The sequence below is a fragment of the Oncorhynchus keta genome, chromosome 29 (assembly GCF_023373465.1).
Source record: "Oncorhynchus keta strain PuntledgeMale-10-30-2019 chromosome 29, Oket_V2, whole genome shotgun sequence".
NCBI classification, from domain to species: domain Eukaryota; kingdom Metazoa; phylum Chordata; class Actinopteri; order Salmoniformes; family Salmonidae; genus Oncorhynchus; species Oncorhynchus keta.
In genome coordinates this window covers 43,745,426-43,763,034 of record NC_068449.1, presented here as the reverse complement: position 1 = coordinate 43,763,034, position 17,609 = coordinate 43,745,426, and the positions used below count along the sequence as shown (strand labels likewise).

The window sequence follows — 17,609 nt, the reverse complement described above, 5'->3', positions numbered from 1 at the left end:
TAGAGCAACAACAATTTTTTTTCGTCCTCTCTCCGCGGACGAGTCCATTACTTATATATGTAGGGTTGGATCTTTACCGCACTTCCAAAGAATCAGCATTCTAAGCACACTCCCTTTAAACGACACTACTACCACAATGTGTGGATGTTCTTCTTTTTTTAACAGTCACCAACTACGTGTTATATATGAGCTAAACACTATGTGAGCTAAACGTATCGTTGATGTGTTTGTTCATCCCTCCGCTCTGAGGCAATGGGAGTGGCTAGAATAACCTTCGGGTGAGCCAGTCGAGAGCCGGAGAGCGAGAAACTGACGGAGAAGACTAGTCGGTTTTTAACATGGCGGAGACCGTACGCTCGCTCTTCGACTACCGGGAGCCACCGACCCTGGACAGCGACGGAGAGGGAACCAAACCGGCGCCGACACCTCGGGGGTGAGGGTTTTAGTCAGTCAGTTAGTTAATTAGTTGCCATGGCGACATTTAAATGTATTTTTTTCTGAGGTGACGGTGTGACAGCGCGAGCGAGATGGCGTGTTTGAGCTAACGCCGTGTTGAAGGAAAGTTGTAATGCGTAACACATTCGTTATTAACGTATTCTGTGCGAGACATTGTGTGAGAAACCAGTATAAATTATAGTCTAGTGTTCATTAGTTGCAATAGTTGCTACCCACTTCACAAAGCAGCTATAAATATAACGGTGTGTGTGTGTGTGTGTGTGTGTGTGTGTGTGTGTGTGAGAGAGAGAGAACTGTACGAGCTATAGTAGCTAGCAAATTTAGCAACTACTGTACTTGTGTAGTTATCAAATTGTGTGTGGTTGTGTGAGAAGAGAGAGCTCACACACAGGGAGAGGAGAGAGCGTGAGAGAAAGGAATGAGCACTGTGTATGTGAGATAGAGAGGAGGGAAAGGGGAGTGTGTGTGTGTGTGTGTGTGTGTGTGTGTGTGTGTGTGTGTGTGTGTGAGCAAGGGGGAGGAGTGTGTGTTGGAGAGAGGGAGAGTGTGTGCGTGACAGAGACACACAGTGTGTGTGTGTGTGAGCAAGGGGGAGGAGTGTGTGTGTTGGAGAGAGGGAGAGTGTGTGCGTGACAGACACAGTATGTGTGTGTGAGGGGGGAGGGGGGGTGCGTGTTGTGGAGAGACTGTGTGACAAAGAGAACAAGAGTGTGTGTGAGAGGAATGAGCACAGAGAGTGTGTGTGTGAGAGAGAGGGGGGTGGTGTGTGTGCTAGAGGGGGTGGCATGTGTGGATGAATGTGTGTGAGAGAAAGGAGGGGAGGAGTTGTGTGTGTTTAAGAGAGGGAGTGTGTGTGTGTGTGTGTGTGTGTGTGTGTGTGTGTGTGTGTGTGTGTGTGTGTGTGTGTGTGTGTGTGTGTGTGTGTGTGTGTGTGTGTGTGTGTGAGAGAGAGAGAGAAAAAGGAGGGGAGGAGTTGTGTGTGTGTGTGTGTTTAAGAGGGAGTGTGTGTGAGAGAGAAAGGAGGGGAGGAGTTGTGTGTGTGTGTGTGTGTGTGTGTGTGTGTGTGTGTGTGTGTGTGTGTGTGTGTGTGTGGAAGGGGGAAAAGTGAAAAGGTGTGTTTTTCAGAGATTGTGTGAGAGAAAGGGTTGGGGGAGAGCTGCAGTGTGAGGAAAAGGGGAGAGAAAAAAATAAATAAGGTGTGTTTTTTTTGAGAGTTTGTGTGAGGAGAGAGCTGTGAGAGAGACTGTGAAGGACATGTGTGTACGTGAGGGTGAGCATGTTTGTGTAATAAAGGGGTGTGTGTGTGTGTGTGTGTGTGTGTGTGTGTGCGTGTGTGAGGGAGGGAGGGATAGAGGGGAAGTGTGTGAGAGAGGTACAGGGAAGGGGAGGGAAGAGTGTGTTTGTGCATACATGTGTGTTGTTTAGTGGGGGAGGTTGTATGAGTGTTTGTTTGTGGTGTGTGTGTGTGTGTGTGTGTGTGTGTGTGTGTGTGTGTGTGTGTGTGTGTGTGTGTGTGTGTGTGTGTGTGTGTGTGTGTGTGTGTGTGTGTGTGTGTGTGTGTGAGAGAGGGAGAGAGGAGTGGTCTGTGTGAGGGACTAGTGTGTTTATGTGTAACCAAGAAATGTGTGGGTGTGTGTGTGTTTGTAGAAGGGATAAAGCAAAGGGGATGAGAGAGAGAATGTGTTTCTGACTTTCCATGTGTGTGTTGTCTTCTAAGTAGAAAGAATAGTTTAGTAAGAGACTAACATTTTGTGGTATCATATTTTGTGTGTGTGAGAGATTTGAGTTTTTGTTTAGTTATTTTAAACAGACAGTGAAGACGGGTGAAGAAAAGTGTGTGTGTCTGTCTTTAAGAAATGGAGGGATAGAGTGTGTTTGTGACGAAGAGAGAAGGGGAGGGTGTGTGTGTTACACACAGAGGGAGAGAGAGGGGGGTGTGTGTTACACACACACACACACACACACACACACACACACACACACACACACACACCGAGAGTGTGTGTGTGTGTGTTTGTGTTTAAAGGGAAGAGAGCAAGATGAGGGAGGGTGTGTGTGAGAGGGAAAGAGAAGGGGAGGGTGTGTGATGGAGAGAGGGTGAGGAAGTGTGTGTGTGTGTGTGTGTGTGTTTGTGCGTGCGTGCGTGCACTTTTGAAACAGAAGGGAGGGAGAATGAGTGTCTGTCTGGGAAGGGAAAAAAAGGCTTTGTGTGTGTGTGTGTGTGTGTGTGTGTGTGTGTGTGTGTGTGTGTGTGTGTGTGTGTGTGTGTGTGTGTGTGTGTGTGTGTGTGTGTGTGTGTGTGTGTGTGTGTGTGTGTGTGTGAGAGAGAGCAAGCAGGAGAGAGAATGTGTGTGTCTGATCTGGAGGCAGAGGGAGAAGTGTGTGTGTGTGTGTGTGTGTGTGTGTGTGTGTGTGTGTGTGTGTGTGTGTGTGTGTGTGTGTGTGTGTGTGTGTGTGTGTGTGTGTGTGTGTGTGTGTTCTGCAGGCAGAGAGAAAAAGGGAAGGGTGTGTGTGAAAGGGGGATACAGAGAGAAGGTTTGTGTGTGTGCGTGCGTGCGTGTGTGTGTGTGTGTGTGTGTGTGTGTGTGTGTGTGTGTGTGTGTGTGTGTGTGTGTGTGTGTGAGAGAGCAAGCAGGAGAGAGAATGTGTGTGTCTGATCTGGAGGCAGAGGGAGAAGGGTGTGTGTGTGTGTGTGTGTGTGTGTGTGTGTGTGTGTGTGTGTGTGTGTGTGTGTGTGTGTGTGTGTGTGTGTGTGTGTGTGTGTGTGTGTTCTGCAGGCAGAGAGAAAAAGGGAAGGGTGTGTGTGAAAGGGGGATACAGAGAGAAGGTGTGTGTGTGTGTGTGTGTGTGTGTGTGTGTGTGTGTGTGTGTGTGTGTGTGTGTGATTTAGACAGAGCAGTGTATTTGCTTGTGTGTACGAGACAGGAAAGGAGAGTATTTATGCATCTACTTTGTTTATGAAAGAGGGAAGGACAGTGTGTGTGTGTGACTGAGTGGGGGGAGGGTGGGAGTGTGCGTGTAGAGAGAATGTTATCCATGGAGGAGGGAGAGTGTGCGAAGAGGATTCCGTGAGTGTGTGCATGCGTGCCTTATGGAGTCTCGTGTAGTGTGTGAGAGGATGTGTGTGTATTAAAAAGTACTGTCGTTCATGAGAGAAATAGATGGCTCATGTGTTCTGGAGATTGAGTGTGTGTGTGTTAGAGTAAGAAAAGAGGTGTATTCCAGGAAAAATGAAGAAGTCTAGGAGTGTGTATAGTGCAGATTGTATGTGTGTGTGTTTTTGTGTGTGTGTGTGTGCGTTCTGTGTGTGTGTGAGAGGAAGGGAACATGAGACTGTGGGTTTGGATATTTGAGAGAGAGTTTGTGTGTGTGTGTGTGTGTGTGTGTGTGTGTGTGTGTGTGTGTGTGTGTGTGTGTGTGTGTGTGTGTGTGTGTGTGTGTGTGTGTGTGTGTGTGTGTGTGTGTGTGTGTGTGTGTGTGTGTGTGTGAGAGCATGTGAGCTTTAGAGAGGGGGAGGGGTGTGTGTGCGGCGTGCATGTGAGCTTGGCTGGAGAGAATGTGTGTGTGTGCCTGAGAGGGTGTGTGTTTGTGTGTGCACATGTTGGTCTTGAGTGAGGACTTGTTTGTATATTTGTGTGTGTATGTGGGTTGGTAAAGGAGGATGGCTGTGTGTGTGTGTGTTTGTTTGTGGGAGAGGGAGAGATGTTCAGGGATAGGGGAATGGAGAGAATCAATAGTAGGAAGAGAAAGAGATTGATAGAGTGAAGGACAGATGGAATGGAGAAGAGAGACATCTGATTAGACAGTGCTAGAATAGACCACACACACACAATGGACTATCACCAAGAGAAACACTCCTATGGACTTACTTCCTCAATCCTGGTTGGGCTTACGTAAACATGTCATGATAAATCCAAGAGACTGGCGATATGCCGTGGTCGTAACTGGTCCCTGGTCAAAAGTAGTGCACTATATAATGTGTGGTCGTAGTGCATTGAATCATGTAGAATTTACAAACACACATAGTAGAAGACAATTTCACACTTGTCCCCCCTGCTGTATTTGAAGACCCTTAAAACCATCAAGGAGATATAAGCAAAATTCCATTGGAACATATTGGTTAGGAAATACATTATATATACAAAAGTATGTGGACACCCCTTAAAATTAGTGTATTTGGCTATTTTAGCAACACCGTTGCTGACAGGTGTATAAAATCGAGCATGCAACCATGCAATCTTCATAGACAAACATTGGCAGTAGAATGGTCTTACTAGAGAGCTCAGTGACTTTCAGCGGTGGTACCGTCATAGGATGCCACCGTTCCAACAAGTCAGTTTGTCAAATTTCTGTCCTGCTGGAGCTGTTATAGTCAACTATAAGGGCTGTTATTGTGAAGCGGAAAAGGCAAGGAGTAACAACGACTGAGCCGCAAGGTCATAGAACGGGACCGCCGAATGCTGAAGCGCATAACAATCGCCTGTCCCCGATTGCAACACTCACTACCAAGTTCCAAACTGCCTCTGGAAGCAGTGTCAGCACAATAACTGTTTGTCAGGTGATTCATGAAATGGGTTTCCATGTCCGAGCAGCCACACACAAGCCTAAAATCACCAATGCGCAATGCCAAGTGTCAACTGGAGTGGTGTAAAGCTTGTCGCCATTGGACTCTGGAGGTCCCGTGTGGCTCAGTAGGTAGAGCATGGCGCTTGCAATGCCAAGGGTTGCGGGTTTGATTTCCACGGTTGGAGAATGTTTGCACTCATGCGCTCTGGATAAGAGCGTCTGCTAAATGACAAAATATATTTTTTTGAAGTCAAAAATAAATACAAATAGAATCAAATCATGCTTCACCATCTGGCGAAGGACGAATCTGGGTTCGGCGGAAGCCAGGAGAACGCTACCTGCCCCAACGCATAGTGCCAATTGTAAAGTTTGGTGGAGCAGGAATAATGGTCTGGGACTGTTTTCATGGTTCAGGCTGGGCCCCTTTGTTCTAGTGAAGGGAAATCTTAATGCTCCAGCATACAATGACATTCTAGATGTTTATGTTTATGTGCTTCCAACTTTGTGGCAACAGTTTGGGGAAGGCCATTTCCTGTTTCAGCATGACAATGCCCCCATGCACAAAGCAAGGTCCATACAGAAATGGTCTGTTGAGATTGGTGTGGAAGAACTTGACTGGCCTGCATAGAACCCTGACCTCAACCCCATCGAACACCTTTGGGATGAATTGGAACGCCGACTTGCGAGCCAGGCGTAATCGCCCATCATCAACACTTCGATCACACCGACAGTGTCCTTGCGCAAAATAGTACGCAGCGTCTGCAACAAAAGTTCAACGTTCATCTTCTGCTACCATTTCCGTCAAGCCACCTATGCATACAGTTTGACGCATACGTTTGATAAATTCAACGTATGTACCACACCGAACACACTGCAACTGTCTCTGCGACGCAATGCTGCAGGCCAAACGCAGCGTTTCATTGGAAATTAATGAAATTCTGGTGAACCAAAAATGCGATGACGCTGTCGGTGTGATCGAAGCGTAATGCTCATTTGTCCCCGCAGCAATGCTCCAACATCTAGTGGGAAGCCTTCCCAGAAAAGTGGAGGCTGTTATAGCAGCAAAGGGGGGACCAACTCCATATTAATGCCCAAGATTTTGGAATGAGATGTTCGACGAACAAGTGTCCACATACTTTTGGTCCATGTAGTGTATGCAACCTAACGGGAAGAATTGACCAGGCTAGAAAGGCTGTGGTACTGTACCACACACACACACACACACACACACACACACACACACACACACACACACACACACACACACACACACACACACACACACACACACACACACACACACACACACACACACACACACACACACACACACACACACACACACACACACACACACACACACACTATGAACCACTGTACTGTATGTAAATCAGTTGTTGCTAATGCCTCTTATAATGTAATTACCTTATACAATGGGGAATGGGTGGAAAGCATTTAAAAGAACGCTGTTACTTTAAGAAAGAGCAACTAGGCCCAAGCTTAGTAGACAAAAGTATGGGCATACATGAGTGACCATGCAGACATACACACTCGCACGAGAGAATGTGCACACAAGAAAGTGCAAGCGAGCACGCACGCGCACACACACACGTTATCACGGGTCCAGATGGAGAGCGAGGGGCAGATCAATACAAAGACAGCAAGTCTGGTTGATATCTCTGCTCAAAGAATCTCTCTCTCTCTCTCACACACCTCTCGCTCCCACACACACATACGCACAAACACACACGCAGTAATGAACACTTGAGAAACCAAGGCACTGTCTTCCTATGGCCTAGTTTTAAGAGCGTTCAATGTCATGTAAGGAAAAAATAGAAAGAATTACAGAAAACAGCGTGTGCGTGTGTGTGCGCGCGTGTGTGTGTGTGTGTGTGTGTGTGGAAAAACTGCCCTAAATCACATTGATCCAAAGCCAGTTTCTAGTGCCTTGATTTGAATGGTTACGGCTAGGCTTGAGGCAAAGAAAGATTAGCTCAGATCAGCTCCTAGTGTATCCTCTGATCTTACTTACAAGTGGCTTTACGCTATGGCTAGAATCTGCACCGTTGCACAGATCTTGGATCAGTTTACCATCCCTGTTTCCTGAATCCCTGGTAGTGGAGTGAAACTCAACACAGACCTTGGATCAGTGTCTTGTATTGTGGCTTGTGATTGATTCACAAATGTCCCTTCAACACCAATTTACCCAGTAAGAATTTGGCCCAATTCTGCCCAAATTCTTTCCAGTCAGCATTCAGCATAGTCTAAATGAATCAATGATTCAGTTGTTATTGGTTGAAAGTAATTGGATACAGAAATTGAGATTGGGTTCCTATTGGTAATCAGTGTATTGATTGCTTTTCCTACTGGATTGATGTTAAGATTGGTCCGCCTGGGGCATTGATAAAATTATTCTCTGTCTCTCCCTCTCTCTCTCTCTGTGTGTGTGTTCCACAGACGCGGTTGCGGGAGAAAAAGGAAGGGAACGCCGGTGAAAGTGTGTGACCGCGTCTTTGTCACAGAGGATGAGGAGGAGAGTTCCGAACACAGCTACGGTCCAGGTGTGTGATTGTCCTTTAGGGACGATTCTTCTGTTGACGCGTGTGTCTTATAGTTGTGTAGTGCGTGTCCTTTTGAGTGTGTGTGCATGCGTCCGGGATTGTGTGTGTTATGGGTGGAAGAGGGGCGCGGTGGGGGTGCGTACTGACCTATATAAATGTTTGTGTGACTGACTGTGTTTGTGTGTGAGTGGTGTATGATGTGCATATGTGTTTAGGTGGGGAAAGGGTGATGACCTTGTGTGTGTGTGTCCTTTCGAGCGTGTCAGTGTGTGTGTGTGTGCAGTCGTGCATGTGTGTCTGTGTGCATTTGCTCGTGTGTAATCCTTTTATACTCTTCTCTCAGGTGATGGTAAGGGGGCTGCAGAGAACAAACGACCAACCCTGGATGGCCCTTGCTACATCAATGACCCTGTTCAGATCTGGTAAGTGGGATTTCATTTCATGGTGTTATTTTTATGATAAAATGTTTTTTATTTGATAACATTTGTGTACTTTTTATTGTATGTGTCATGTATAGTACAAGGTGTCGAAAGCGTTCCACAGGGATGCTGGCCCATGTTGACTCCAATGCTTCCTACAGTTGTGTCAAGTTGGCTGGATGTCCTTTTGGGTGGTGGACCATTCTTGATACACACAGGAAACTGTTGAGCGGGAAAAACCCAGCAGCGTTGCAGTTCTTGACACAAAGCGTCTGACACCTACTACCATACCCGGTTCGAAGGCAAACTTTTGTCTTGCCCATTCACCCTCTGAATGGCACACATACACAATTCATGTCTCAATTGTCTCAAGGCTTAAAAATCCTTCTTTAACCTGTCTCCTCCCCTTCATCTACACCGATTTAAGTGGATTTAACAAGTGACATCAATAAGGGATCATTGCTTTCACCTGGTCAGTCTATGACATGGAAAGAGCAGGTGTTCCTAATGTTTTGTATAGTTGTGCTGTTTTGCGTGGGGTAGCTGTGTGCACACTCTCGTGGGGTAGCTTCAGATAGCAGACACAATTTTTGCTGATTTTGTATGCATAGGTCCACGTGTGCTGATCTATCTATCTACCTCCCTCCTTCTCTATCTCTCTTTCCCCATCTCTCTTCCTCCCTCCCCCCTTTCAGCAGTGGGTCTTCAGAGCTGGGTGAGGAGGGATCCAGCGGGGGCAGGGTGGCGGCGGTGATGTACCCCCCTCCTCCAAACTGCCGCATCCGAGAGGTACACTGTGGGAGCCAGGTGCGTCTGGTCGTCATAGCGATCCGAGACATCACCAAGGGAGAGGAGATCACCGTTGACTACAGCCTGACCGAGTGGGGAGACAACACTATGGTGAGTAACCATGGCGACATACCTGTAAGAGCCTAAGTAACTGTTGCCATGGTGAGTAACCATGAGGATGTACCTGTTAGAGCCTAAGTAACTGTAGCCATAGCGATGGCTGGTACCGATATAGCCTGGGATGTAGTGGACCGTAAATGCAAGTCAAGTGCACTCAACGTACAGTTTACATTTCCTAATCGAAATAACCACAAAATATTTACATTTTGAATAGACAGTATGCGACAATATCCATGATTTGTTTATCCGAGGCAAATTGTAAGTACTGCAACTAGCGACTGGATCACGTGCAACACATTTCTGCGCTGTTTACTTTTACTTTGATGAAATTATCCTCTTTTTCTCGCAGAAGTTGTTGAGTCGTTGTTTTTTGCGCCGTAATACATATTTGGGTCTTTTCACCTGGGCTGACTACTGTATTTGACTGATTATAGTATCTAGTGCTTTTTGAGTAGCTACTGTAATTGGTTTGACCGCCTGATTGACAGCACTGGGGGGGGTAATTAATGGATGTTAATGGAGCCTGTATCCCTCCAGGGATTCCGTGGTACTGTCTCCTCAGGGAGATATGAGTGTATCGCTGACCCTGAGAACAACCGTATCAAAAAGGTACGAAAATACGCCTGTTGCCTACATACACCTACTATATTTCTACAACACTCAATATTATACTGATGTGCTTGTTTTATATGTCTACACTCCATACACCTGTCTAATATACCCTCAACGGTTGTAATATACTAGTATTGCTCACTCAATGCTCTCATTGGACACTCCTCATTCAGGCACCCACCATTCAGTCACTCTAAACCAGTGGTACTCAACCCTGGTCCCGGGGACCCAAAGGGGTGCACATTTGAGTTTTTACCTTAGCACTACACAGCTGATTCAAACGATCAACTCATCATCAATGCTTTAAGTTTTGATGATTTGAATCAGGTGTGCAGTGCTAAGGAAAAACGCAAATATGCACCCCTTTTTTTGTCCCCGGGACCAGGGTTGAGAACCGCTGCTCTAAACAGTCTGTCTTATGTACTTGTCTGTACTCTACTCACACAACTGGCTCAAACACCACTCATCTCTCGGTCTCGCTGTCTCTCTCCCTCTCCTTTCTCCCTCATTCCTTCTCTTGTCTCTCTCTCTCTCTCTCTCTCTTTCTCTACTCTCTCTACTCTCTCTGTCTCAGGAGGAAGAGTCCGGGCTCGTGCCCTCCTCTCTCTCAGCCCAGGACTACCTCACCCCTTCCTGGCCCCTGTCCCCCTCTTCCTCCCCCCTCTCCCACTCCAACGCCAGTGACTCGGATCCCCAGAATGAGGAAGACGGGGGTCAGAGATGCACACCTCGCCGTCGAAAACGCCGCCGGACCACCACCCCTTCCAAAAAGAGAACCACCCCTCACCGGACATCCCCGGGCCGCCCTCCCCTCTCCTCTTCATACCGCCCCCTCACCTTCTCCCCCCCTCCCTCCTCCCCCACCTCTTCTCGCCCTTCTCTGTTCAAATCCCCCGCTCCGTTGGGGCCCAACACGACGGCGAACATCAGTATTAACATCGCCAGGGGGGTCGGCAATGGCGTGCCCCCCCAGAAGCTGAGCTGCGCCTACTGCGGCCGCCACTTCCGCTCACTGGGGCGCCACCTGGACAAGCACCACACCAACCAGCCTGAGATCCGTGCCGCGCTCATCGAGCGCTTTATGCCCCACCTGGCGGCCGCGCACGCCACACACCACACTCAGTCCCAGCAGCAACCTCGGTCATCATCAGGAGTGGAGCAAAACTCCCACAGGCCACCACCGGGGGGCGCAACCGCGTTCTCCCTGTCTCCTCAACGTCCGGCCGCCCAATCCCCTTCCTCCGCCGTTGGGGGAAACTCCTCCCCCCTGGTATTGACTCCACCCCGAGGGCGCAGTGCGGTGGCTGTGTCCGTTCTGAAGAGAAGCCCGCCTCCGGCGGCTGTGACCCCGCCCAGAAAGGCGGGACTGCGCAAAGTGAAGAAGGAAAAAGAGGAGGAGGAAGAGGAGAACGATCTGGTGGAAGTTGAGGTGGTGAAGCCCAAAGAAGAGGCAGAGGCGGCTTTTCCCCACGTCTTTCAGCAGACGCCCAAGGAGATGGAACGGCTGCCGAAAGAGGATGAAAATGAAGAGGAGGAGGAGGCGAACGGTATGATGGAAGACGACAGTGGAGCAGAGGATAAGGAGAAGGAGTTATTGAGGTGAGGTACTCCGTTAAAGGACTCGTTCACCTAAATGACAGATTCACCTCATCAAATCGATATTGAGAAAGTAGTTGATGGATCAGCAAACTGCCAGCAAACTGAACTGCTGCTCAGCTTTAGCATTGAGGAATGTGAAACAGCAGGAATGCTTTTATCATGCTTTAATTAGATGACTAAATCAGTCAACTGAAACTGACTTAAAATTAACTCCAAACTGCTGATGTCATGTTATCAATATATTAAATGTTATGAGTATCGTACATACTTTAAATAGATGTTTTATTTTTTTGCTGTGCTTTGAATAAATTAATAACTGACGCCTGAAATTGAAACTAATCTCTCTCCCTCTCCTTTCTCCCTCATTCTTTCTCTTCTTCCCTCCCTCTCCCTCAGTTCGGGACGTCTCCACATGCTGCCCCTCCTCTCCTCCCTGTCTTCCCTGGTCCTCTACCTCCGCAGGCTCCAGCACTCTGCCTTCCTCTCCCTGTCCCGCCAGCTCCAATCCGCCGAGGCCTGGCGCCTCCTGTGCCACTCCTCCCTCGCCCTGCTCATACTCTACAACCGTCGCCGCGAGTGCGAGGTCTCCAAACTGGCCATAGCCGAATACCGCTCCCGTGTCACCCCCCAGTGCCCCGTGCCAGTGCCCCCCGGCGCCCCGCCCGCCCTCACACCCCTGGAGGCATCGCTTTCGCCCTTTGAGCGTCTCGTGCTTCCACATTTGCCTCGAGTAGGTGTCCAGGGCAAACGAGGAAGAGTCCAGCCTCTTATCCTGCCACCACACTGCGAGCCATGTCTGGAACTCCTCCTCCAGACCAGGCAAGATGTCGGCGTCGATCCCCAGAACCCGTACGTCTTCGCCCGGCCGTACCACTCCCCAGCCACCCCCCTCCGTGGCACCGACCTCCTCCGGAGCCTGGCCCGCTCCAGTGGCACCCGGAACCCCCGCGCCCTCACCCAGACCCGAGTCCGGCGCCAGGTCGCCATCTTGACGCAGCTGCTATTGCTCGGTGAGGGGGAGGAGCCAGGACAGCCGGGTGGGAACGCCGTAGAGCGCCTGGAACACTTCCTGGAGCGTGAGTACCACGTGACGCAGAGCTGCGGCGGGATTGGCCAGGACCCAGGGCTGATGGGTAGAGTGGGGCGCGTGGTGCTGTGCGGGGAGAGAGACGGCGTGCTGTTCCGGGGGATGAGCCTCCACCACATCTGTCTGGAGCTTGACGGTAAGGAGACATTGAGGATTAACATGTACATCAGACCTGAATAGTCAAGCTAGAAGTGAAGATATTTTTCTCTCCTTTACTGTGTATTAAGTACGCTTGATTCAACCTGCTTGATATAATGGAACGGATGGAACAAAACATGATGACCGTTAGAGAAAGGTTAGCTGTAGGTCAAACCGATCAGAAGTTTTCGTGAGACTACCAATTTTCGTGAGACGACCACCTTTCACCGCAGATGCGGAAGTGCGACATCGGCGGATGCGGTGGATTGAAAATGATATCTCTAGCTTAAACTGACATTTTGATGGGGATTTTTTTATTTATTATGTTACTTCGGTCAATCAACTCTAGAGGGTTAAACAGTTTAGCGTCGTCTCATTTTGGACTGCCCTTTAGTATGATGAGGACCAGCGTTGTCGTTAAAGTTGAGAAACATTTACATGTATTTGACCCTTCTCTTTCTCCCCTTACAGTGATGTCAGGAAACTCGGCCGACTCGTACTCGGAGGGCGACTCTGACGGCGAGGGGCGGAAGGAGAAGGGCGAGGTGGCCCCTCCCAGCCTGCTGATGGTGCGGAAGGGCAGGACCAACAGCAGGACGCCGCGTGCCAGGAAACTCAAGGTCACGCCCTCCTCCACATCGCCCCTCTCCCCCTCGCTCCCCGGCCGCAGAAGAGGCTCAGGTGGGCCCAAATCAGGTGTGTGTGTGTTCATTCCATACTCAAACTCCGAAAGAGCTGAGACATTCAAGACCAATACAGAAGTGTGTGTCGTGTGTGTATGTACACAGTAGTGTGTGTGTACTGTATACAGCCCGCCACAAAGACATGTCTACACAGACCCAACCCTGTGTGTACTAACCCACCCCCTCCCCGCACAGGAAAACGCGGCGTCCTCAAGCGCCCGTGGTCGGACGCAGAGCGCGCCGCTGTGGAGGAGCACCTGACCTGCAACATCGCCGAGCTGCGCGTGCCTGCCAAGGCCGACTGCGAGCGCTGCCTGCAGAGCTGCCCGCTGCTGGTCACCAACCGGCGCGACTGGCGGGCCATCAAATTCTACTGTCACAACCGCATCCAGCTGCTTAAGAAGAACCAGCGGCGTGAGGACGACGGGACGCCCATCATGGTGTGCTGAGAAGACTGACGGAGAGACTGAGAGATTGATGGACAGACACAACAATAGCTCCACAGTATCCACAATAGCGTGCTACTTGGAATGAAGGAAGCCAAAACAGAGGCGTGGTCAACTCCGTAACGTTACAGCAGTGGCTGTCAACTCTGTAATATTTTTTCCGCTGACGGTCCAAAAACAAGAGTTGATGCTTAAGGAACAGAGTTGAAGCTTAAGGAAGCAATGTAGTGGGCGTGTCTTTGAAGTGGTACGCTAATGTGGGTATTGGAATGTAGCCTATATCTCATTAAGCAGGTTTCCATCCAACCTTTTTATGTAGTAAAGTATGGGTCAATGTCGGGTCAAAAATGTAGTGACAGGCCTGATGGAAACAACATTTTTCGGTACACTTTCCAAATGTCAACAAAATGAAATACGCTAGACAAGGTGGGATATTTTGTGTCGGTAAAATGAAGTATGCGAGAAATGTCGGTGGAACTATTGATGTAATAACCATCATATCGAAGTAAACTTGGGGTCGCGCGATGACATGTGTGGCCCTCCTACTACGGCGTGTCAGGAAAGCATGCAGTTTATTAGGCTACAGATTAAATGCATTGGGTTGAACTTCACAGGGTGGTGATGAGCTTGATGCTCCTGTTTAATAAATATCAAGGGTCTTATTTTGGTGATCATCGTTGCGTGGCAGCCGTTTGACAAATAAAGAAAACCCGCTCTTTTGGCCATAATAATCTCATGTAGCCTATACGTGTGTTCTAGCCAACAGCGCGCACGTGCCAGTACCAGACTCGCTATATAACAGAAGTTTTTTGTGGGAAAACCATCTGTAGAGTTGAAAATGTGATGGAAACCCATTTAACTTATTTTTTTAATTTGGTACATGGGAATTTAACAGCAAAAGTTATTTGTATGTGCACTACATCATCACGCACAGTCAATTTGATGGAAAATCTCTGGTGGGAAAATGCACCGATTTTTTTATTTTTTTTTGTGCAGATTTGAGAATATCTGTCACCAATTGGATGGAAACCTAGCTATTGATACCCTTATATATTGTCCTCGGAGACAAAAAGAGGGAGAGACTGGGGGAGTGAGAGAAGGAGTGACTGTGTAGGAGTGACAACAGCCTGTGTTGTGTATGTGGACATTTTAATTTAGTTTTCGCATAAAAACGAGACGAACAATGTTCAGAACGCACCACAGATTGTTGTATTTAGATTTTCTTTGGACTCCGGTGTTTTTGACATACTCAAGTGTTGTATGGACGTTTCTGAACACACTCAAGTTAACACTATTAGGGTTTGAGGCTGTAGTGTGTGTGTGTGTTTCCAGTGCTGAGAAGATGTTATAGGGTCTCCAACACCCAGTCCTGGAGAGTGCATGCTTTAGTTCCAGTGCTAACTCACCCGATGAAACTACACCTGACTGAAAGACAATGGCTAGATCATTATTTAAAACGGGTGTGTTAATAGCGCTGAGCCGGAGCAAAAGCCTGCACCCCAGGAGTGGAGCAAGAGAGCCCCTGGGTTAGAGTGAAGGGGGGGGAGGAAACACCACCATCAGTGTGTTGTAAATGTTCTTGTTTGGGGCTTTTCCCTGCTCCCTCCTTCAAAATGAACACTACAAGACAGCAGTTGAACACTGCTTTGCCTAAAATACACCAAGTATATTCTTGTTGTTGGCATCTTTCTTTTATTTTGTGCCTGTTGCACGTGTTTTCTTAAAAGCGCTTTGAAAAGGTGCATTAGGCCGTCGGGCCAGTCTTCTGCGACGAGCAGAGTTCTGTATTTAACTTGGCTGTGTTCTTCAAAGTGATTTTTGGGGGGCAATCTTTCAGAAGAGTGGGCATAGCTGAATACTATGCCACGCTATGGTTATTTTTTTACATGCAGTGTTGTTGCGTCATTTGTGTTGATTGTTTTGCCTTTTCAGACTGACCAGTGTAGCTCCAGTCTTTTTTCAGCAACTCTGGTTTCTATCGTTCACTGCTGTTAGATGATGAGCTGCTTATAGCTCTAGTCCAGGGTGTTAGTGTGGCTTGCTAACGCTTAGGCTAGCATTCAATCCGATCAGTGGTAGATTTGCATTATAGCGCGCTTGACATTTTTAAAAGTTATTTCCGATTAAGCCGTTTGCGGAAACATTGCCTTTAAAAGGTGCATAGCTGACAAAGTGCGGTCGGGTGGAATCCCGGCTTGAGCCTTCACAGCTTTAGCTAGTCGCACTAACGCCCTGGACCAGAGCTAGGCTTCTTTGTAGGTCTGCCGGAGCCCCAAGTAAACCCAGCATTTTGTCTTATTGGATTAAAACCGCACAACACCTCTTGATAGATAGTTGAATTTATTTAACATAATCACATATAATCTTACATTGTTTCATGCTATCATTTTGCCAGTTCCGGTGTACATAAAAAAATATGATCATTACGTAAACTGTTTTTTTGTGCTGTCCGTAGTTTATTTGTTCATTTGCGAGTTGGTATTGTACATAGGTCTATGGTTTTGTAAATATTCACAGAAATGCATAAAGGGGAAAAAAACTAGACAATGGCTTGGTTTTTTGTGTTATGTTTTTATATAAGTCTGAAAAGTTCAAGTCGTATTTCTGAAGTTTGATTATTTCAATGTACTAACAATGAGTGCATCCCAATAATATCTGCTTTTTTATGTTTTATTTATTTTTTATTTCTCCTTTATTTAACCAGGTAGGCTAGTTGAGAACAAGTTCTCATTTACAACTGTGACCTGGCCAAAGCAGTTTGACACATACAACAACACAGAGTTACACATGGAATAAACAAACACAGTCAATAATAGAGTAGAAAAAAGTCTATATACAGTGTGTGCAAATGATGTAAGATAAGGGAGGTAAGGCAATACATAGGCCATGGTGGCAAAGTAATTACAATATACCAATTAAACACTGGAGTGATTGATGTGCAGAAGATAAATGTGCAAGTAGAGATACTGGGGTGCAAGATAAATAAATACAGTATGGGGATGAGGTAGTTGGACTATGTACAGGTGCAGTGATCTGTGAGCCGGTCTGATAGCTGGTGCTTAAAGCTAGCGAGGGAGATATAAGTCTCCAGCTTCAGTGATGTTTGCCGTTTGCTCTAGTCATTGGCAGCAGAGAACTGTAAGGAGAGGCGGCCAAAGGAGGAATTGGCTTTGGGGGTGACCAGTGAGATATACCTGCTGGAGCGCGTGCTACGGGTGGGTGCTGCTATGGTGACCAGTGAGCTGAGATAAGGCGGGGCTTTACCTAGCTGAGACTTGTGGATGACCTGGAGCCAGTGGGTTTGGCGACGAGTATGAAGCGAGGGCCAACCAGCGAGAGCATACAGGTCGCAGTGGTGGATAGTATATGGGGCTTTGGTTACAAAACGGATAGCACTGTGATACACTGCATCCAATTTGTTGAGTAAAGTGTTGGAGGCTATTTTGGAAATGACATTGCCGAAGTCAATGATTCGGTAGGATGGTCAGTTTTATGAGGGTATGTTTGGCAGCGTGAGTGAAGGATGCTTTGTTGCGAAATAGGAAGCCGATTCTAGATTTAATTTTGGATTGTAGATACTTAATGTGAGTCTGAAAAGAGAGTTTACAGTCTAACCAGACTCCTAGGTATTTGTAGTTATCCACATATTCTAAGTCAGAACCGTCCAGAGTAGTGATGCTGGACGGGCGGGCAGGCTGCGATCGGTTGACGAGCATGCATTTAGTTTTACTTGCATTTAAGAGCAGTTGGAGGCAACGGAAGGAGAGTTGTATGGCATTGAAGCTCATCTGTCGGTTAGTTAACACAGTGTCCAAAGAAGGGCCAGAAGTATACAGAATGGTGTCGTCTGCATAGAGGTGGATCAGAGAATCACCAGCAGCAAGAGCGACATCATTGATGTATACAGAGAAGAGAGTCGGCCCGAGGATTGAAACCTGTGGCACCCCCATATAGACTGCCAAAGGTCCAGACAACAGGCCCTCCGATTTGACACACTGAACTCTATCAGATAAGTAGTTGGTGAACCAGGCAAGGCAGTCATTTGAGAAACCAAGGCTGTTTAGTCTGCCGATTTAAGAATGTGGTGATTGACAGAGTCAAAAGCCTTGGCCAGGTCGATGAAAATGGCTGCA

General features: G+C 47.7%; 1 protein-coding gene across 2 annotated transcripts; it reads left to right on the top strand.

Moving 5' to 3' along the window:
* Positions 1-189: 189 nt before the first annotated feature.
* LOC118362937 (uncharacterized) lies at positions 190-16,142 on the top strand. 2 transcript variants are annotated; one of them, XM_035743673.2, is made up of 9 exons: positions 190-433; positions 7,480-7,583; positions 7,927-8,005; positions 8,701-8,902; positions 9,449-9,520; positions 10,098-11,122; positions 11,519-12,345; positions 12,819-13,043; positions 13,226-16,142. In XM_035743673.2, the coding sequence occupies exons 1-9, from the start codon at positions 339-341 to the stop codon at positions 13,477-13,479; spliced, it is 2,883 nt and encodes a 960-aa protein (XP_035599566.2). In that variant the 5' UTR covers positions 190-338; the 3' UTR covers positions 13,480-16,142. The 2 variants fall into 2 exon arrangements, with proteins under 2 accessions (XP_035599566.2, XP_035599565.2); XM_035743672.2 differs by having other exon boundaries at positions 194-433; positions 8,698-8,902.
* Positions 16,143-17,609: the final 1,467 nt, after the last annotated feature.